The sequence below is a fragment of the Salvelinus namaycush genome, chromosome 28 (assembly GCF_016432855.1).
Source record: "Salvelinus namaycush isolate Seneca chromosome 28, SaNama_1.0, whole genome shotgun sequence".
NCBI lineage: Eukaryota > Metazoa > Chordata > Actinopteri > Salmoniformes > Salmonidae > Salvelinus > Salvelinus namaycush.
The window spans coordinates 44,823,425-44,846,250 of NC_052334.1; the positions used below are offsets into that span (position 1 = coordinate 44,823,425).

Genomic DNA, 22,826 nt, shown 5'->3' on the forward strand with positions numbered 1-22,826 from the left:
ATGACAAATGTTTTTCGTTTTTAGGGGTGCAACTGCATCTAGGGTATTGCGCAAGGTTAAATTGAGTTCCTCAGTTAAGTGGTTAACTGATTTTTGTCCTCTGACGTCCTTGGGTAGGCAGAAGGAGTCTGGAAGGGCATCAAGGAATTTTTGTGTTGTCTGAGAATTTATAGCACGACTTTTGATGCTCCTTGGTTGGGGTCTGAGCAGATTATTTGTTGCGATTGCAAACGTAATAAAATGGTGGTCCGATAGTCCAGGATTATGTGGAAAAACATTAAGATCTACAACATTTATTCCATGGGACAAAACTAGGTCCAGAGTATGACTGTGGCAGTGAGTAGGTCCAGAGACATGTTCATCTACACTGATTTGAAGTGGATTTAACAAGTGACATCAATAAGGGATCATAGCTTTCACCTGGATTCACCTTGTCAGTTTTTGTCATGGAAAGAACAGGTATCCTTAATGTTTTGTACACTGAGTGTATAGGGAGTAGGGTGCCATTGGGGACGTACCCTAAGGTTGACAGTGGATGGAGTCAACTGATGAAGGAGAAAGCAAAAGAGGGATAGAAAGAGACAGATTGAAGCAGAGACAGAAACGGAAATAGAGAGGGAGGTAGATAAATTATTTGAGATAGGAACTGAAGGGGAAAATCAAGATATCTAAACTGGCCCTGTCTCTCCCAATCTCTTTCGTTCTCTATCGCAATTCAATTCTAAATGCTTTATTAACATGACAAAACTATACACTATATATGCAAAAGTATGTGGACACCCCTTCAAATCAGTGGATTTGACGATTTCAATCACGCCCGTTGCTGACAGGTGTATAAAATTGAGCACGCAGCCAAGCAATCTCCATAGACAAATATTGGCAGTAGAATGACCTTACTGAAGAGCTCAGTGACTTTCAACATGGCTCCGTCATAGGATGCCACCTTTCCAACAAGTCAGTTCGTCAAATTTCTACCCTGATAGAGCTGCCACAGTCAACTATAAGTACTATTATTGTGAAGTGTAAATGTCTAGGAGTAACAATGGCTCAGCCGCGAAGTGGTAGGCCACACAAACTCACAGAACGGGACAGCTGAATGCTAAATGTTTTTTGTGGTTCGGGCTAGGCCCCTTAGTTCCAGTGAAGGGAAATCTTAACGCTACAGCATACAATGACATTCTAGACGATTCTGTGGTTCCAATTTTGTGGCAACAGTTTGGGGAAGGTCCTTTCAGCATGACAATGCCCCCGTGCACAACTTGAGGTCCATAAGAAATGGTTTATCGAGATTGGTGTGGAAGAACTTGACTGGCCTGCAGAGAGCCCTGACCTCAGCCCCATCGAACACCTTTGGGATGAATTGGAATGCCGACTGAGCCAAGCCTAATTGCCCAACATCAGTGCCCGACCTCACTAATACTCTTTTGGCTGAATGGAAGCAAGTCCCCACAGCAATGTTCCAACATTTAGTGGAAAGCGTTCCCAGAAGAGTGGAGCAAATTGGGGACCAACTCCATGTTAAAGCCCATGATTTTGGAATGAGATGTTCGGAGAGCAGGTATCCACATACTTTTGGTACTGTACATAGTTGTATTGCGAAACTGACAGGAGGAGTGTCCTGTCCAGATGTCTCACACTATAGAAATAGGAGATTGGTCCATAGGGCAAGAGCCTTTCTGGCTCGTACAAGGCTTACTTACGTACTAATTGCCAAAGCAACCACTCCCTCTCTCCCTCTAAGGAACCACACATTCTGAGCCTGTCTGTCTATCTAAGCCCCACTCCACATCTGGAGGAACTCCTGGCCCGCTCTGCTCGGCCCACAGGATCAGCAATCAGTACAGCTACAAGTGCACGAGTGTGTGTGTACTGTGTATGAGTGAGTGAGTGAGTGAGAAATGGGCTTTGTCTATGTGTATTTAGGATATAGGCTTGTGTGTTTGTGTCTGCAAAAATGTATGCGTGTGTTTGCGTGTGTGTTTGCAGATGTTTGCCATACATTAAATTTGGGTTTATATCTGGTAGAGGAATTGGCTGTGAGTGGGTGCACATGTCTGTCCAGCGTCAGAAATCACAAAGCACATGGTTAATCATGAAGCCCAATCATGCGACGCAAAATCACACCGAAGTCACGTCCAAAGACCTGGCCTTTCTCCCAAATACATTGACTTATGTTCGCTCTGGAGTAACTCAAGCGATCTATCTTCTTTTATTATTTATACTGAACAAAAATATAAACGCCACATGTAAAGTGCTGGTCCCATGTTTCATGAGCCAAAATAAAATATCCCCGAATTTTTCCATACACAGAAAAAGCTTATTACTCTCAAATGTTGTGCACAATTTTTGTACATTTTTGTTAGTGAGCATTTCTCCTTTGCCAAGATAACCATCCACTTGACAGGTGTGGCATATCAAGAAGTTGATTAAACAGCATGATCATTACACAGGTGCACCTTGTGCTGGGGGCAATAAAAGGCCACTCTCACATGTGCAGTTTTGTCACACAACACAATGCCGCAGATGTATTAAGTTTTGAGGGAGCGTGCAATTAGCATGCTGACTGCAGGAATGTCCAACAGAGATGTTGCCAGAGAATTGAATGTTCATTTCTCTACCATAAGCCTCCTCCAACCGGCCTCACAACCGCAGACCACGTGTAACCACGCCAGCCCAGGACTGCCACATCCGGCTTCTTCACCTGCGGGTTCATCTGAGGGTTGGGGTGCTGAGGAGTATTTATGTCTGTTATAAAGCCCTTTTGCGGGAGAAAAACTAATTCTCATTGGCTGGGTTTGGCTCCCCAGTGGGTGGTCTTGGCTCCCCAGTGGGTAGGCCTATGCTCTCCTAGGCCCACCTATGGCTGCGCCACTGCCCAGTCATGTGAAATCCATAGATTAGGGCCTGATCTATTCATTACAATTGACTAATTTCCAAAATCTCTTATATTTTTGTTCAGTGTAGGTTATTGCTATGCCCTAATGATTTTGTAGATATGTCATAGGATAAAAAATAGCACCATCCTATATGATCCCGAACCCCCAAAGCGAGCCCTATCCATAAGAAAGAATAAACGTATGTTAGATATTATTGCGTCTGATTAGTTGGATTTATGCGAACCATATGTCGGTCAAAACCGTTGAAACATAATAGCGAGTGCTTACATTTCTCCCTTTTAGTATCTGATCATGTGGCAAGAAGTATCGCACGAGACCCAGGGGGTACTTTATGTGATGGTGAAATTGTAGGAGGTTAATAGTGTTTGTGAATTTGCGCTGGATTTCTTGGCAACCCTCAGGGTTACACAAATACAATGCTGTTGCGAAGTCATTTTAAACACATGTAGAGCATTCAAATCTAACCCAGCTCTTGTGAAAGCAACTAGGTTGATTTTGACAAAGGCAATACATTTAAAAATTGATAGGTTTTTCTCGTGGTTGTACTTTTCATATGGTTATTTGGGTAGAAAGTATAAACTTTTATCCAAACAGACTTGCAGTTAACACACGTGACCTACAGCTACACATATACAGTACCTTCAGAAAGTATTGATACCCCTTGACTTATTCCACATTTTGTTGTTTTACAGCATGAATTCAAAATGGATTAAATATTTTTTTTCTCACCCACCTACACACATTACACCATAATTGCAAATGTATTGATAATGAAATACAGAATTACTGCATCTCATTTACATAAGTATTCACACCCCTGAGTCAATACATGTTATTATCATCTTCGGCAGCGATTACAGCTGTGAGTCTTTCTAAGAGCTTTTCGCACCTGGATTGTACAATATTTTTACAATTCTTCAAGCTCTGTCAAGTTGGCCATAGATTTTCAAGCCGATTTAAGTCAAAACTGTAACTAGGCCACTGATGAACATTTAATGTCGTCTTGGTAAGCAACTCTAGTGTATATTTGGCCCTGTGTTTTAGGTTATTGTCCTGCTAAAAAGGTGAAATTGTCTCCCAGTGTCTGTTGGAAAGCAGACTGAACCAGGTTTTCCTCTGGGATTTTGTCTGTGCTATTCCGATTATTTTTATCCTAAACAAACTTCCTAGTCCTTGCCGATTACAAGCATACCCATAACATGATGCAGCCACCACCATGGTTGAAAAGAGTTGTACTCAGTGATGTGTTGGGTTGGATTTACCCCAAACAAAACGCTTCGTATTCAAGACATGAAGATAAGTTCTTTGCCAAATTTTTTGCAGTTTTACTTTAGTGTCTTATTGCAAACAGGAGGCATGTTTGGGAATATATTTATTCTGTACAGGTTTCCTTCGTTTCACTCTGTGATTTAGGTTAGTATTGTGTAGTATCTACAATGTTCTCAGTTCTCAGTTTTCATGGGGAAACCCCTGAGCGGTTTCCTTCCTCTACCAATAGGTGCCCTTCTTTGCAAGGAATTGGGAAACCTCCCTGGTCTTTGGGATTGAATCTGTGTTTGAAATTCACTGCTCGACTGAAGGACCTTTCAGATAATTGTATGCGTGGGGTACAGAGATGAGGTAGTGATATTTTTTTTAAATGTTAAACACTATTATTGCACACAGAGTGAGTCCATGCAACTTATTATGTGACTTAAGCACATTTTTAATCCTGAACTTATGTAGGCTTGCCATAACAAAGGGGTTTAATACTTTTTGACTCAATACATTTACGCTTATTATTATTATTAATTTGTAAACATTTCTAAAAACATAATTCCACTTTGACATTATGGGGTATTGTGCGTAGTCCAATGACACAAAATCTCAATATAATCAATAAAAAATTCAGGCTGTAATACAGCAAAATGTGGAAAAAGTCAAAGGGTGTGAATACTTTCTGAAGGCACTGTATATACCTATCTGGTTTCATATTCAGTGTATGCGGGAATTGAACCCACAACCTTGATGTGTAGCGGAGTTGATTTGGAATCACTCCCTCCCGGGAGACTTGTAACCCCAAATGCCCCCCTCGGATCTAGAGGAAGTTAAGACTTGGGTTGGAGAGCGGGTGACCTGGGTTCGATCCCACCACTTACCCTTGCACACACCATTTATGAACCAAATGAGCCACCATCCACACCACCATAATTGCCATTTCTAAGTGCTTTCTAACTGTGTGTTGTCTCTCTAGGACCCTATACTGGACCGACTGGAACAGGGAGGCCCCGAAAATCGAGAGATCCTCAGTGGATGGCCACAGCAGGAAGGTGCTGGTGAAGGACGGAATTGGCCTGCCCAACGCCTTGACCTTTGACACAGCCATGAGACAGGTGTGCTGGGCGGACGCAGGTAAGAATCTTGTGCCTCCTCTAGGAGCTTGGAGCATATAGAACCACACCTAAGGCATATAACTTGAACCAGCTTACTTTCCCAAATCCTCACAATCATAAAGAGGGGGAAAAAAATGCTAAACTGATCTTGGATCACGTTTTTATTTTTTAACTAGGCAAGTCAGTTAAGAACAAATTCTTATTTAGAATGACGGCCTACCCCGGCCAAACCCGGATGACGCTGGGCCATTTGTGCACCGCCCTATGGGACTCCCAATCACGGCCGGATGTGATACAGCCTGGATTTGAACTAGGAACTCTAGTGACGCCTCTTGCACAGAGATGCAGTGCCTTAGTCTGCTGCGCCACTCGGGAGGGCAGGGCTCCAGACATTTTAACCTGGTGGCACCAGCCCATGATTTGGTCGCGCAATAGAAACATTTGTAATCCTTTTATAAAGTCATTATAAATGATTTCACAATGCTTAATAAGACGTGTAATAGACTACTGAGTTGGTATTGTTGCTAATAACAAATACATTTCATATATGCTATTGCAAAATAAAATGTATTTGGTTGTGTTTATGAACGTTTTAGGAAGGCCTACTATTAGAATATGCAAAAAATATTTTTTTATGAGTTTTGTTACTGTAGGCTATATGTAAAAATGATAAACCACAAAACACCATAATTCAAGTGTTATACACGTCACAAAGAAATTCATTATTATTTAATTAAGACAGATCTTTAAAACGTACAAAACACTAATAACTTGTATTTCAAAAGAACAGAATATAATATTTTAAGTTGTATTATGTTATTAGTCTGTGCTTAGTAGCCTATGCTGCCTCAAGTGCTCACATGTAGAACACATGGAATAACAGCTGTAATATAAAAAATATATATATATATATTTTGAAATAGAGCCCATGCCTTAATTTTAAGTTGTTTGGTAAATGTATGATTTTAGATACCGTAGAACCTGCTCTTTCTGATTATGAAACCAAAACGTTTTACCTGCATGAATGTTGATTTGAAAACATTCCCTTTTTTGTCAATTACCCACGCTGTGCAGCAGTCTCTTCATTCGCAAGGCAATTGATAATATTGTCACCCATAAGACCGTTGTCAATTTAATCTTGTCTTTAGGCTATATCTATTATTATAGGTCTGTGTGAAATTAGTTTTGATGTAGTTTTGATGGGCCATTGTCAGTTGGGCCATTGTCAGATGGCAGCCATGTGGTGAAGGAAGGGGAGGGAATGACATGTCCTCCTATAACTCCCTATAACACAAACTCTGTTTGTGATATTGACATTCTAACCACAGTGTGTTGAATAGACTTATTTACACAAAGTCAAGGGGGGACATGACTTGGAAAATTGCAGAGTAATAAAAATGTTAAATTCATATGACCTCAAAATGATGCTCTCTTGAGTTTTTAGCTCGTTACCTATGATTAATCTCTCCTATTTTATCTTTCAAATAAGTACATGGAGTTGTATGCTTGTTCACACACACAAGCTTATGGGTGAAATGATTGAATAATATGTATATGTACATTTATTTTGCAATGCTCGTGCTCATAACATGGCCGGTGTGGTTTGCCTGTAACATGCTGACCAAACCAGTGGTGGAGTCTGTGTAGCCAGGCGCTAAATTAGAATTTGGTTCTATTTTAGATGCTTGACCCCGTTGCAAGTCCCGCCTCTCCCATTACTCATTGGTTTTGACGAGCATATACCCACGTGGACGATGAAAGATGAATGAGGTCCACATTCCAGTCCAGTTGGTGGCGGTAATGCACCTTAAAGTTGGTTGCCCACCGCCATATAAAATCCACAGAAGAAGGACCATTCCCCATTTTTATCTGTGGATTAATTGTCGGAGTAGAGAACACAAGATGTTGTATTACTCAAAACGGGTCCAAATTCTACAAAGATCATTCTAAAAAAAGGACCACATGCATTTTAGGTAAAATAACAACCCAATGTTTATCTCCCAGGACAAATTAGCTAGCAACAGCAAGCTAGCTAGCAACAGCAAGCTAGCTAGCAACAGCAAGCTAGCTAGCAACAGCAAGCTAGCTAGCAACAGCAAGCTAGCTAGCAACAGCAAGCTAGCTAGCAACAGCAAGCTAGCTAGCAACAGCAAGCTAGCTAGCAACAGCAAGCTAGCTAGCAACAGCAAGCTAGCTAGCAACAGCAAGCTAGCTAGCAACAGCAAGCTAGCTAGCAACAGCAAGCTAGCTAGCAACAGCAAGCTAGCTAGCAACAGCAAGCTAGCTAGCAACAGCAAGCTAGCTAGCAACAGCAAGCTAGCTAGCAACAGCAAGCTAGCTAGCAACAGCAAGCTAGCTAGCAACAGCAAGCTAGCTAGCAACAGCAAGCTAGCTAGCAACAGCAAGCTAGCTAGCAACAGCAAGCTAGCTAGCAACAGCAAGCTAGCTAGCAACAGCAAGCTAGCTAGCAACAGCAAGCTAGCTAGCAACAGCAAGCTAGCTAAATTACATGTCCCGATTTGAAGCTTCAGCACCATTCTCTCACTCCTTACCTGCTGCCTTACGCCTCGATCACACCAACAGCTCTATTTGCACGAAATATTATGCAGCATCATCTGGATATGTGTGCAACAAAAGCTCACCTGTTACCGTTTCTGTTCAACTTGTTTATGCATACAGTTTGACGCATACGCTCTATAAATCAAACGTATGCACCACACAGAATGTTGTCTTGCAGCGTTCCATTGGAAATGAATGTACTTCTGGTGTACCCAAATGCAAGGACACTGTTGGTGTGATCGAGGCGTTACATGCATGCTGCTGAGGAGTCTTGGGCTACTATTGATTGTGAAGATGGAGGCATTTTTGATTGAAGTAAAACAAAAAAGTTAGAGTGCCTATATCTGTCTTTTTAATTGTGTGCTCCGTGTATTTAGTTTAAAATGGGTTATAAGTAAACTAGTTGGAAAATAAATATCATTAGCCTATTGCTGTCATTTGTTGGGGACGCACTAGCCTTTCTTCGTTGCCTAATTGCTGCAATACAGCCTGTTCAAAAACTTTTGTGACGTTTAAACCAGATAGCAATACACCACTGATAGTTGTTTCACAGTTGATTTTGGTATTTTAACCTGCTTGTCGTCTGGTGGGGATAGACAAAATCAGCAGACGCACGGCTGGAGCCGGTTTGGTCAGCATGTAAAAGGCGATTTATGGTCAATCTGGCTCTGTATTGGCCATACAGCATTTACTGCTATGCGGCCTCTGCGGAAGTCAGGGCATTCATACTTCTTGCGCTTCGCGGAGCAGAACAAAGCTGTTGTCAAGGAAGTGAGTTTGTGTTTATACAGGACCTCCCACGGTCCCACACCCACCTACCCTCAAGCAATCTTGTCAATGCGGAGCTATACAGAGCCCTCTGCATTGTCACAAAATTTGGGAGGCGATTGAATAATGTAATTTTTTTTGTTTGCATGTTAGTGGGGATGGGGCCAAGCTGTTTTGGAGCAGAGTCAGAGGTGATGCACAGTTCAGATGCATACAGACTGTATACTATGAAAGGGGCTTATACTGTTATCAACCTGATGAAACCTATAAAATCTATCCCTTACCATCCCCAATCTCTTATATTTTCTTTGTGTCCTCCCCTCTTTCCCTCTCACAGGGACCAAGCGTTTGGAGTGCATTGCGTCCGATGGGACGGGTAGAAGGGTGATCCACAGCAACCTGAACTACCCATTCAGTATGGTGTTCTATGCCAACCACTTCTATTTCACAGACTGGAGGAGGTAAGAGAGGAACATATCTGGGTTTAAATAGTAGTAGTTATGTCAAATACTTAAGCTGTGCTTGATGGAGGTCGATGGGTGCAACGGTTGCATGCAAACCCTGTAAATAATGTTTAAAGTAGTGTTATTTTTAGGTTCAGTGTAATGATATGAGTGTTTTTTTTTACTGATCGTCAACAACACATTGCACAACTTGCAGCAACCAGCTGAATTGCGAATACAATTTACATTTCAAAAAAATAGTGTACCAAAACACAAACAAAAGACCAAGCAAGCGCAATGAATGAAAGTATCTAGTAATGTTCATCATTAGCTGTTGTCTTGAGCAGAGAGGGCATTGATGTTAAAGCTAGGGAGAAAGTTAGGGCTCGATTCAATTTGTATTGCTTCAGTGTTACAGATTGCGAGATTGAAATGTAAGTCAGTTCAAATTGAGCTGACACAAGCAGCATTTACCGCAAATGCTGGAACATTGCCTTGAAATTTCAATCATACTGTAATGCCGAACTTCAGCACCACGGATGGAATCTAGCCCTCCATCACAGGCCAGGAGCTCTTCATCAAGGCACTTGGTTCAAACTTGAATACGCATTTTTTTTTCCTGTGGTGTTTGTAGGGACGGAGTCATTGCTCTGAGTCGGGACAGCAGCCAGTTCACAGACGAGTACCTACCTGACCAGAGGTCTCACCTGTACGGCGTCACCATCGCTACCACCCACTGTCTATAAGGTAATAGTGTACATCTTTATAGCGTACTGTCCATGGGGTGAACGTTTACATCAAGCTGCCTCATGCTACAGAAACATAATTATGTGGGCTCACGCAAATCTTGACTCATGTTATTGGTGACGTTCCAGGTTGTCTTTTTGCAGTCGTGCTGTGCATCTCAGAAGATTGCTATATCTTATGATTTGGTAACAAGACACTTCCTTAGACATTGAGATCTGATAATCTGTGCAGCGCCTGCGAAACAATATGGAACACCAACAATATTACCCTCGTGTCAAAGTGATAGCAATAGCATTCACTGTTGTCAGTGGTTTTGCACATCTGGTGGAATTAAATCAGATGAACTGTTCCACTTGAATTGTACTGTATGGCTTATGCCTTTTGGGGAGTCGGGTAAGATAAAAGCAGTCTGTGTAGCCTGAAATGCTTATCTTTTTGCAACTCTGCAGATTAAGTATGGTCCCCAGTGTTGAGGCTCCCTGTTTTCTCACAAGCTTAGTTACGTGACAGTATCAGAGCCTGCAAAAAGAAAAAAAGACTAAAATGCCAAATAACAGAAGCATTACAAACAGCCTTGAAACAGAACCTGTCAACTAGGAAGTTCCTCTGGGGGGTGGGTAGAAGGCACCTGCTGCCAAATCACTGTACTTTAGATCTAGGTGATGAAATGTGACCGGTCCTCGCTTAGACATCAAAGCCATGGAAATCTAGCGGCAAGAGCCCTATGAAATGACAGTCTTGCGTTTGGTGGGAGCACTCTTGAAATGTAAAAAGAAAAAAAAGACAAGTTTGGAAAGTAATGTTTGTTCTGTGACTGACGTTCGTTTTTTTTAGCTGAGTGTGGGGTAGCCATCAAGGATTTTCGCTATCCTTCCTGTTGCCCTAATGTGGTTGTCATCTGTTGCAGGGAGACAATGATAGAGACAATCGTGTTTATGGTGCTATTTTGGCCGTCTTGACGTGCTTGCCCGTGAGAACCCTTCCGCCGTACACTGCTACAGAGGCGGCGAAAGAAGACACTCGTCTTCTGGAGCAAGTGTTCCACCAACCACAGCAAATTTACAAAACACCAACTGCGACAACCCCCCCCCGCAAAAAAAGTTTTGTACATTTGTTTTATACCTCATTTCTTACTTTCTACTGTATTTTTGTATGTGACTTTTTAAAGAAAGCCAAAGAAAATAGCTTTGAAATAAGATCTTTGAGCCACAAGTCCTGTTATACCTGTCAATGTGTATTGAATGAACACACAGCAATGCAGTATGAGTATTCTGTGCACTAATAAGAATTTTGTATTTCACCACATGGAATTTTGTCTTCACAAATATCTGTTTTACCAGTTTTTTTATTTTAAATCCTTTTATTTTTTGTAAGATGTGATATTTATAACAATAAAATGTGATTCAGGACTTAAACAGAAATGGGTCATTTCAGCAAAGAATCTGAGAACTTACCATTTCTTATAAAAAAAGAATGTATTTCATCCATTTTCATTCCAAAAAAAGGCTTCCCCCCCTCCAAAAAAAGTCGATTTAATTCCAATCCTCCCAGCTCATCAAAAACATCCAAATCAAAAAGGCTTCTTCATGGTTGTTATGGGGAGGCAAAAATAGAATAAGAACAGGGTCCTGGACCATGTATAGTTTGTGTGACTGGTACTGCTTTTCCACAGACTGCGTGTGTTGGGAGTTATAGGGCAGAGGTCAAGGGATCAGGCAGGCCGGGTCATCTACCGACCTTTCCCAGGCGGTGGTCTGTCTTGGGGTCTGCGATGATGGCCTGGACAGCTACGATAGCCTCGTTGATCCGGGTCTGCAGGTCTCGCAGCTCCTCAATGTGGAGCAGACGCAGGATCTGAGCCGCTTCGTTCAGGGTAGCGTCTGCAGAGAAAGGAGCAGCACACCGTTAAGAGGCCGTGTTCCAGGACATGAGATTATGCTCAGTCAGTGATCAGCGACTAAGGTCACAGTTGAATTCTTGTATGAATGTAGGAACACATGTTGACAGGATTAAGGATGCATGCAATCATGCTTTTGTTTTCCCTAGGTTCTAAATGCTGTGTTAAAAAAAAAGAAACCATTTGTAGTGACCCGAAAAAAAGAAAAACTTCCATATATATACTACCGTTCAAAAGCTTGGGGTCACTTTGAAATGTCCTTGAAAGAAAAACAAATTTGTCCATTAAAAGAACATCAAATTGATCAGAAATACAGTGTAGACATGGTTCATGTTGTGAATTACTATTGTAGCTGGAAAAAGCAGATTTTTTATGGAATATCTACATAGGTGCACAGAGGCCCATTTATCAGCAACCACCACTCCTGTGTTCCAATGGCAGGTTGTGTTAGCTAAAACATTTTGTTTCTGGCCATTTTGAGCCTGTAATCAAACCCACAAATGCTGACGCTCCAGATACTCAACTAGTCTAAAGACCTGTTTTATTTCTTCTTTAGTCACCACAGTTTTCAGCTGTGCTAACATAACTGGAAAAGGGTTCTCATGATCAATTAGCTTTTTAAAACTGATAAACTTGGATTAGCCAACACAACGTGCCATTGGAACACAGGAGTGATGGTTACTGATAATGGGCCTCTGTACACCTATGTAGATAATTCATTAAAAAAATAAACTCAGCAAAAAAAAAAACATCCTTACTGTCAACTGCATTTATTTTCAGCAAACTTAACATGTGTAAATATTTGTATGAACATAAGATTCAACAACAGACAAACTGAACAAGTTCCACAGATATGTGACTAACAGAAATGGAATAATGTGTCCCTGAACAAAGGGGGGGTCAAAATCAAAAGTCAGTATCTGGTGTGGCCACCAGCTGCATTAAGTAGTGCAGTGCATCTCCTCCTCATGGACGGCACCAGATTTGTCAGTTCTTGCTATGAGATGTTGCCCCACTCTTCCACCAAGGCACCTGCAAGTTCACAGACATTTCTGGGGGGGAAATGGCCTTAGCCCTCACCCTCCGATCCAACACGTGCCCAATGGGATTGAGATCTGGGCTCTTCACTGGCCATGGCAGAACACTGACATTCCGGTCTTGCAGGAAATCACACAGAACGTATGGCTGGTGGCATTGTCATGCTGGAGGGTCATGTCAGGATGAGCCTGCAGGAAGGGTACCACATAAGGGAGGAGGATGTCTTCCCTGTAACGCACAGCGTTGAGATAGCTTGTTGTCATTGCAGGCACAGTCCGATGATGCTGTGACACACTGCCCCAGGCCATGACAGAACCTCCACCTCCAAAAATCGATCCCGCTCCAGAGTACAGGCCTCGGTGTAACGCTCATTCCTTCAACAGTAAACGCAAATCTGACCATCACCCCTGGTGAGACAAAACCGCGACTCGTCAGTGAAGAGCACTTTTTGCCAGTCCTGTCTGGTGCAGCGACGGTGGGTTTGTGCCCATAGGCGATGTTGTTGCCGGTGATGTCTGGTGAGGACCTGCCTTACAACAGGCCTACAAGCCCTCAGTCCAGCCTCTCTCAGCCTATTGTGGACAGTCTGAGCACTGATGGAGGGATTGTGCGTTCCTGTTGCCATCCTGTACCTGTCCCGCAGGTGTGATGTTCGAATGTGCAGGTGTTGTTACACGTGGTCTGCCACTGCAAGGACGATCAGCTGTCCGTCCGGTCTCCCTGTAGCGCTGTCTTAGGCGTCTCAGTACAGACATTGCAATTTATTTATTGCCCTGGCCACATCTGCAGTCCTCATGCCTCCTTGCAGCATGACAAATGGCACGTTCACACATGAGCAGGGACCCTGGGCATCTTTCTTTTGGTGTTTTTCAGAGTCAGTAGACCTTCATTGCCTTAAAGCTGTTAGTGTCTAAATGACCGTTCCACAGGTGCATGTTCATTAATTGTTTATGGTTCATTGAACAAGCATAGGAAACAGTGTTTAAACCCTTTACAATGAAGACATTTGCATTTTTACGAATTATCTTTGAAAGACAGGGTCCTGAAATCAGCCGTTTCCAGCAACAATAGTCATTTACAACATTAACAAATGTCTATACTGTATTTCTGATCAATTTGATCTTTTAATGGACACCCCAAAAAATAAAAGCGCATTACTTTCAAAAACAAGGACATTTCTAAGTGACCCAGAACTTTTTAACGGTAGTGTACATACCTCTCGGCAAGTATGTACAACTCCTGCACTGACACAGCTTGATATTGTGTTGACATTAGGCCACTTCAAACAGAGGTTCACAGGGAAATGTCACTCATCTCCACATTGACACATTCCATGTCGTTTCCTTTGCCCGGATGCATCTCCAACAGATCTGGATCAGATCTTGACTATGTGATGGCCCTAGCCACCCAAGCATTACATCAACAGTAGATCAATAAATTCCATTACTGTTCTGTCAATCATATCAATAGGTAAGAATGGGTTTGCCATGGTGCCCAAGGGGGTAGCCTAGCTAGGCTGTTAGCTCCTGCAAATGTATTGTTATATTATTTTTCTGCAAACTGTTGTTTTAGGAAGATAATTACAGAGCACACAAATCTGGTGATCTGAAATCATATTTTCAATAACACAATAAATTGATTATTATATTGATTGCACTGCTAGCTTGCTTTACTGCTAGCTTTGATTTGGGGAGCTCATGCCGGGGATTTCCTCTTGAGGTGTCGGGCGGCTTGGACAGACTGGACTCTGTGCTGAATCGTAGCGCTGTAATGGAAGCCTGATACATTGGGACTGGGAGACGATTCAGCCTGGAGAACACCACTGGAGAATACTCGGGCTGAGGAGCTACGGGGATGCGATTCAACTCAGCGAGGGTGGCTAAGCAGTGGAAAGATTTGCAAGGCGGAGCCAGGCTACTCCCAAGTGGTCGCAACCAACGTGGTTTGGACAGTGAAGAAAGCTGGCTAGTTCTGCAAGCTATTCCCAAGTAGAACAACCACTTATCTGGAGGACTGTTCAAATGTGTTATGTTTTGATCTTGCAGTATTTAATTATTTGGGCCATGTGATATTTACTGCAATTCAGCTTTTAGCTGTGATTGTGTAACATGTTTGAAGAGGACCACAATGGAAATAAGTTTTTTTACTTAAATGCATTGTATCCACATTTGTATTGCGTTTTATAATTGTCAAATAAAAAAGTGTGGAGGCCTTTAAGATGATAATAATCGTCTTGGGCACAAAAGGGAATTGACAGCGTAAGCATTTGCAGTTACAGAAGAACTTCAAAATGTAATTTAGGGACTAGTCCCTTTATGAGGATAATACACTGCCGTTTGAAAATGTGTCCCGTGTGCATTACTTAAAATACTCGACTGCGAGCACTCACCTCCAGTATCAAAGCCGAGGATGTGCTTGTCCAAGGCCACGGGGAGACCCTTGAGGCAAAAACAGGAAGAGACATCACAGCAATTAGGGGACACAGGAAGTGCCAATATACAGCAATCTTCTTAAAATAGCGTAGCCACGGAGATGACTTCCAGACCACTGCACACAGGCCTTACCCATCACACTCGGAGGCTCCATGTACAGTGCCTTGCAAAAGTGTTTTTCCTATTTTGTTGCATTACAACCTGCAATTTAAATGGATTTTTATTTGGATTTCATATAATGGACATACACAAAATAGTCCAAATTGGAAAAAAAAGGTGGTGCGTGCATATGTATTCACCCCCTTTGCTATGAAGCCCCTAAATAAGATCTGGTGTAACCAATTACCTTCAGAAGTCACAAAGTCATAAAAGTCCACCTGTGTGCAATCTAAATGTCACATGATCTATCACAATCTCATATACATACACCTGTTCTGAAAGGCCCCAGAGTCCGCAACGCCACTAAGCAAGGGGCACCACCAAGCAAGCGGCACCATGAAGACCAAGAAGCTCTCCAAACAGGTCAGGGACAAAGTTGGAGAAGTACAGATCAGGGTTGGGTTATAAAAAAAATAAAAAATATATGCAACTTTGAACATCTCACAGAGCACCGTTAAACCCATTATTTTAATAAAATGGGAAGAATGTGGCACCACAACAAACCTGCCAAGAGAGGGCCGCCCACCAAAACTCACAGACCAGTCAAGGAGGGCATTGAATCAGAGGCAACAAAGTGACCAAAGATAACCCTGAAGGCGCTACAAAGCTCCACAGCGGAGATGGGAGTATCCATCCATAGGACCACATTAAACCATACACTCCACAAAGCTGGGCTTTACAGATGAGTGGCCAGAAAAAAGCTATTGCGTAAAGAAAAAAAATAAGCAAACACATTTGATGTTCGCCAAAAAGGCATGTGGGAGACTCCCCAAACATATGGAAGAAGGTATTCTTTTTGGCCATCAAGGAAAGCGCAAACCCAACACCTCATCACCCGAGAACGTTATCCCCTTCGGGAATGTTTTCCCCCATCGGCAGGGAGTGGGAAACTGGTCAGAATTGAAAGAATGATGGATGGCGCAAAATACAGGGAAATTCTTGAGGGAAACCTGTTTCAGTCTTCCAGAGATTTGAGACTGGGACGGAGGTTCACCTTCCAGCAGGACAATGATCCTAAGCATACTGCTAAAGCAACACTCGAGTGGTTTAAGGGGAAACATTTAAATGTCTTGGAATGGCCTCGTCAAAGCCCAGACCTCAATCCAATTGAGAATCTGTGGTATGACTTAAAGATTGCTGTACACCAGCAGAACCCATCCAACTTGAAGGAGCAGTTTTGCCTTGAAGAATGGGCAAAAATCCCAGTGGCTAGATGTGCCAAGCTTAAAGAGACAAACCCCAAGAGACTTGCATCTGTAATTGCTGCAAAAGATGGCTCTACAAAGTATTGACTTTGGGGGGGTGAATAGTTATGCACGCGCAAGTTCAGTTTTTTGTCTTATTTCCCCCCCAAAAATCTATTTTATTTCAGGTTGTAAGGCAACAAAATAGGAAAAATGCCAAGGGGTGTGAATACTTTCACAAGCCACTGTCAAGTGTCTCAGAGTACGAGTGCCCACACCCCTGTCCATATAATTTTATTAATTGTGATTTAAAAAGGCTAAACTGATGCTAAACCAGTACTCAGATGTTTTGTACGGAGAGTTCAGAGTGTGCTTGCCTTGTGCAAATGGTCCCAAAAATACAAAACCTGTCCTGCTTGGACCCAGTTCTGAAGTATTGTGGGCATTCTTTCAGATCACGTTTTCAAACCTTTGTCATTTTGATGAGGTCTAAATGTGTAGGCGGGAGGGTGGATCTTCCTCAGTATCTCACCTCTTTAGACTGCCTGGCCTTGGCTATAGCTTCTGGGGTCAGTCTCTCTTGGATGAGGATCCTTATAGCCTGTTGGACAAGTGGAATAACCACACCATTGCTAACAAATCTGCATAAGTCTGAAATCTGCACAGGGTCATCATTTACAACATGGTCATAAGAACTGAGTAACACTCTTTTCACAGTATAGTGCCAATCCGAACTGGCTCTGATATTTTCATTTTACATTGTCCTTTTAGCAAGGTTCCAGTAGCTATGGTGGGTGCGTAACTAGGCCATCGCACCGCTAGGCACAGCTTGGCTCAGTAGTGTGAAAAGGGCCTTAGTACATTTGTCCCACTTCATAGACATGGTGCTTGATGGCTGCTGGTTCTCACCTTCAGCATGACCAGGTAGTCGTCGTGACGCTGGATCTTCAGCATGTTAGCCAGGCCCATCACACCAGCCTTAAAGTCTGGGTTGTTGCCTTGAGGAGCAAGAAGGGAACACACCCAGTCACCTTAACACTATACACATATCTACCCCTACCACTCCAGTATCCCTGCACATTGTAATTATGGTATTGGCACTGACCCTGTACATTCAGTAGCTTACTTTCGTGTTCTTCTCATTTCTATTCCTTGTGTTTTTGTTCTACTTTACTTTATAGTACTACAGATATTGATTACTGCATTGTTGGGAAAGAGCTTTCAAGAAAGGCATTTCACTGTATTTGTGCAAGTGACAATAAAACATGAAACACTTATTTTCAATACAGCATGGGCCTGTTGACATTCATAATGTCAGCTGGAGTTACAACTGTCCCTGTTGGTTTGATTCTCATCTTGTTTTGCATGGTACTCAAACAAAAGATAACCATATGTAATCACTGGGAATAAACCATATTCAAGGGAAGTCAAGCCTAAGCAGGCCAGGTAGGTAATAATGAGCATAAAGCAAAAGAATAGCTAGTGAACGGCACCACATGAGCCTGAGGTATCCAACGTTTCTAGTCACCACTGTCAGCCTCTACATTCCCATAGCAGTGGTAGGTTGCTGTGTGCAATGATGATTTTATCACAAAACATGAGGGACAGAGGAAGAGGAGTGGATAGAGGATGAGAGAGATGAGTAGAGGGGTAAGGAGAAGGAGGAGGATAGGTATTTAGAGGAAGAGATGAAAGAGTGGTTAAGCTCACTGTCCAGATGGATGAGTGGATCCGAGGGTTTCTCCGCCTTGGTGGCCGTGGCTGGCGGACAGTTCTTGTACTTCTCAACTGGGGAGCCAGTGGGACATACAACATCCAGAAAGTGACCACTTAGTCGATGCCCCCCACTTATTAAATACTACTTAACTGCTTTTACAACAAAATACTTGCTTTAATAGTGTGTAAACTCAGTCATTTAACAGTCCTGGACACTAACAATAGTGTATGGCAACAGAGGGTGGAATCACAATTAGATTATCCCTCTAACCACTAGACAGGCAGCCTAGTGGTTAGAGCGTTGGACTAGTAACCGAAAGGTTGCAAGATCGAATCCCTGAGCTGACAAGGTAAAAATCTGTTGTTCTGCCCCTGAACAAGGCAGTTAACCACCCACTGTTCCTAGGCTGTCATTGAAAATAATAATATGTTCTTAACTGACTTGCCTAGTTAAATAAAGGTCAAATAATGATCCCTTATGGTGGAGCAGTCAAAGTAGACCACTGTTAATGCAATGCTACCATCTAGAGGCTGATAACCACCACAACAATACATTCAAAGTAGTAATATGGTCTAAGTACACACAATGGGCACCGAATCACACAAGGAAAATAACACTAGTCCCTTCAATAAATCAAGAGATATAAGGAGTAAATGGATGGTACAGTACCATTGTCTCCATACTCGAACCGAACTGCTAGACCCAGCAACCAGTCCACCGACTCCTGTCTCTCTTGGACACTGAATGGGCAGTTTACATCTTGAAGATACTACGTAGGAAACAGAAAATCAAGCTCATGTTCAGTAGGGAGAAAACGTGCCACAGTGTGCCTTACAGAACATGACCCAGGGTACTGTGAATACAAGGTTCCTGAGACCATAACACAATCTTCTTCGAAATGGTTTACCTCCATTGGAGTGGTGTCATTACTAGCTCTCACCGGGTAGCTCTTTGATTCAGAGCTTGTGTATTCATCAGCGCTCACCATAAAACTAAAAGAAGCATTTATTGGACAAATGCACGTAGGTCCCTCCCAGTTTGCTTCCGTTTGGTTCCTATTGAATACACCACAGGTGAGACATGGCTGAACAATTGTTTTCAAATGCCACCATTCACATTTCATGAAAAAAAATGGTAGTTTCTCCTTGAGCAGCATGTCTTACCCAGCGGAACCTTTACTGTCCAGACTCACACTGGGGAACTGTCCAGACTCACACTGGTGAACTATTCAAGCCTGGAGACAAAGGTTTCTGGTGCAAGCGCTGACTGACATGTGCTATGTCTCAAGAGTCTTTCCTCATCCCGTTCTCCTCTCGCCACTTTCTCAAAAATGGCAGTTGGTAGCGAGAGGATTCGTGGAGAGGGTGCTTCCTGGACAGAAAACGGGATGGTAACTTCACAACGGAGGTTCTCAAATGAAAAAGAGAGCATCACAGCTATGGAGACCAGTGATTAGGCCGGTAAATCGGATTGCTTTCAGCATTCTAGAATGATTAGGCCTACAGATTAATCCTGGGGCGTGTTCAGCAGTACAACGTTTTGGAATGTTCAGATAGAAATATGTCATGTAGAACAAACATTCATGTCTGCTCTATTCATAGGATTTCCATCTGCAACACTGACACCATTTGGCCTTGGACTGGCTCTATTGGTTTGCCTGTGATGTAAACAGTTAGGGAAGGGGTTGAGAACAGATCCTCCTAGATACACTGATAACGTGGAAAAAGAACCCCATGGTTCAGTAAGAAGACAATTATGAAACATGGAGATACTACATGAACTTGCCCAATAAGAAAGAACACCGATTTTCGTTTAAATGTGTTACAGTGCGCCCTACTGAACACAACCCCGGTTGTAATATGAACAGACCTTTGACTGGCCCTGCAGCTAGCCTTGCTGCTCACCTGCTCAAAGGACTTGGGCCATTCCGAGCTGGGGATATTTCTCAGGTTGCCCCGGTCTTCAATTTTGTAGTGTCTGATTTTCTGGTCTTCCAGCCACACAATGAAATTCCTGAACTCTGTCTCATCTGTGCAAAGCAGAACATGAAGACAGTGACACAATAACTAGATGCACAAATAGTGGTAATAATAGATTTCCTGTGTTAAATTATAGGCTGTGTTATAATAACTGGGGAGCCAGTGGGAATATATAGCACTCATCACATTTATATTGAACCGGCAGAAATTCGCATAAGAAAATTCTGTAAAATTCCTAAGGCAACTCACTTATAATATACCAACAAGGAATATAGAGAGTATCACTTTCAGATGCCACCCCTAGCCTAGCTAAAGTTAGCTAATTATCTAACATTACCTAGTTTCGTTCTCCGTCTCCACTGCCTCGCTAGCACTGCTGTTCGTAAACTAGCTACGCTAGTTAGCCAACTACCTGGTTTAGCTAGCTCCCAAAAAGCTAGTTAGCTGGGCAAATGCACAAAACCTGACCTCCTAACAAGACTCACAGGTTAATAATTTTGTATTATTAACACAGCTAATATAAACAAAACATGCATACATATTACATACATGGCTGTATCGAAATGTTTTAGACTTAAGAGTAACGTCAAAGACAGTATGGTAACAACTAACGTTAGCTAGCTAGATGCTACAGCTACATATTTTGAGCATGGCAATGGGTGGCTCTGAAAGTGCACGTCATTCAATAGCAGATAGCTTGTTTATCGTGGTTTTGTTATAGCTACCGTTGCAGTCAAATCCAGAGGGGTTATGATAATCCAACGCTGTCAGTTTTCTTCGAAACATTTTGTCAAGTGGTTCTACCTTTATAGGTCACAAATAGTGGAACTCCTAGCAGAGATGCACAGAGTGCTTCTGTGGGTTTTATGGCGGACTACAACCCAAAAAGGTGTATTGCCGCCACCAACTGGACGGGTTGAAACCAAAACAAGGTAAAAAGAAAATCCATACATTTTATTTGTTTTTATTTAACTAGGCAAGTCAATTAAGAACAAATTATTATTTACAAATGACGGCCTACCCCGCACAAACCCTTCACCACGACGACGCTAGGCCAATTGTGTGCTGCCCTATGGGACTCCCAATCAGGCTTTTGTGATACAGCATGGAATCGAACCAGGGTCTGTAGTGACACAGATGGAGTGCCTTAGACCGCTGTGCCACTCGGGAGCACCCATACATGATAGGGAAACTAACTTAATCCACCTAAATAAAAAAATTGTACATTGACAAAACAAAATTGAACTCCCACTTCTTTCTTCTTTCAATTCTCCATATGTCCCTTCTCAGGCTCTAGGGCCTGAGCGATTGCTACGGCTTGTGATAATATTCCATATTACTCCTTTGCCGAGAAATCTTTCAGCCCCAGGAACCGCTCTGCCACTTCCACAATGATTTCTATCTTCCTGAACTTTCTCTCCACCTTGGCAGTGCCATTATCACCATAGCTATAAAGGCCACAAAGTCCACCTTCTTAACCTTTAAAATGTCAGGATCCAGCTGGTGAAAGGCAATCCCTGCAGCCTGCAGTGAAGGCCTATCCACCACTATGGACTCTTCAAGTGCACCATTCACACCCTCAACCCTTTTAACAGCTGCTGCATATGATATGCTCTGGATAGCCCTGACTTTGGGCATTCGAAAGACATGGCTTCATGGTTCCCACCACAATTGCAACACTTTTATAACACATATGATATTTTCTATAACTTGGACATTTCGGCTTCTCCCTTCTGCAAACACTTTTGAAACATGACCAAAAGCATTACAATGATCGCATGTATCCCATTGGTCTTGGGGTAAATGCTCCGACTCTGTAGTTTATATACCCTAACTGCACTTGAGTAGGGAGACTCCATATCAAAAAACAAAAGAACAGATAGACTTAACTTTTTCTTCATTCACCACACAATTCATCCGACGTGCATCAATCACTCCAGGAATATGTTTTATCTCTTAAACATCTACTTCCTACGAGACTCCAGATATAACCCCCTTGAGGGGTGCCCTGTTCCTAAGAGACACACACGACACTTCAAACTTGTAAAATCGGGTGAGACGCAACACACGTTTATTCTGATCCTCAGAGACACAAAAAAATCTAAACAAGCCCGTCTCTCCTGATCCTCACAACCTTCACTCTACCCAGCACTCTCGCCACCAATTTGGATATCTCAAATGGATTCCTCAAGATTGGTAATTCGATCAGCTGCTCCTGATTTACAAACCATACTCCTACAAGATACGAAGAGACATTCTCATCACTGTTATCTACTTTGCTGTTTCCTTTATTTTGGACAATATTCCAATTCTTCTTGATTCTACCACCATTAGATTCAGAATCCACTTCATCATCCGCTTCTGACAGCTTTCCAGAAAATCCTTCCTCGTTGTCCCACCTCTGATACACACATCAACAATCCATTAGGGCATTTGGAGAATGGGCGCCTGTGATCCTCTGGAAAACAATTAGTTCTTCTTCTTCTTTAAAGTTTTAGACTAAACCTATTGTTGTATTGCCGCCACCTACTGTACAGGGTATTGAAACAAAAACAAAAATAAATAAATGTATAAATATATATATATATATATATATATTCCATTGGGGGGGAGGGACCAAAGATAATACAAAAT

The 22,826-nt window shown here is 42.4% G+C and overlaps 2 protein-coding genes across 3 annotated transcripts in view; one reads left to right on the forward strand and one right to left on the reverse strand.

Annotated features, from left to right (window-relative positions):
* Positions 1-11,195, forward strand: part of nid2a (nidogen 2a (osteonidogen)) — a 122,854-nt gene extending 111,659 nt beyond the window's left edge. Inside the window, exons 24-27 of the mRNA XM_038967376.1 lie at positions 5,131-5,288; positions 8,934-9,057; positions 9,674-9,786; positions 10,694-11,195. Of these exons, the coding sequence (XP_038823304.1) occupies positions 5,131-5,288; positions 8,934-9,057; positions 9,674-9,785 (394 nt within the window). The 3' untranslated portion in view covers position 9,786; positions 10,694-11,195. The remainder of the gene's footprint in view (positions 1-5,130; positions 5,289-8,933; positions 9,058-9,673; positions 9,787-10,693) is intronic.
* Positions 11,093-21,067, reverse strand: rtraf (RNA transcription, translation and transport factor). Of its 2 annotated transcripts, none has more exons than XM_038967099.1 (8): positions 20,918-21,067; positions 20,118-20,242; positions 18,883-18,982; positions 18,207-18,293; positions 17,406-17,494; positions 17,029-17,097; positions 15,111-15,159; positions 11,093-11,666 (listed from the first exon to the last, which is right to left on the reverse strand). In XM_038967099.1, exons 1-8 carry the CDS (start codon positions 20,976-20,978, stop codon positions 11,512-11,514), a joined length of 735 nt encoding a protein of 244 aa, XP_038823027.1. In that variant the 5' UTR covers positions 20,979-21,067; the 3' UTR covers positions 11,093-11,511. The 2 variants fall into 2 exon arrangements, with proteins under 2 accessions (XP_038823027.1, XP_038823028.1); XM_038967100.1 differs by having other exon boundaries at positions 11,095-11,666; positions 18,207-18,284.
* Between the last annotated feature and the right edge of the window lie 1,759 nt (positions 21,068-22,826).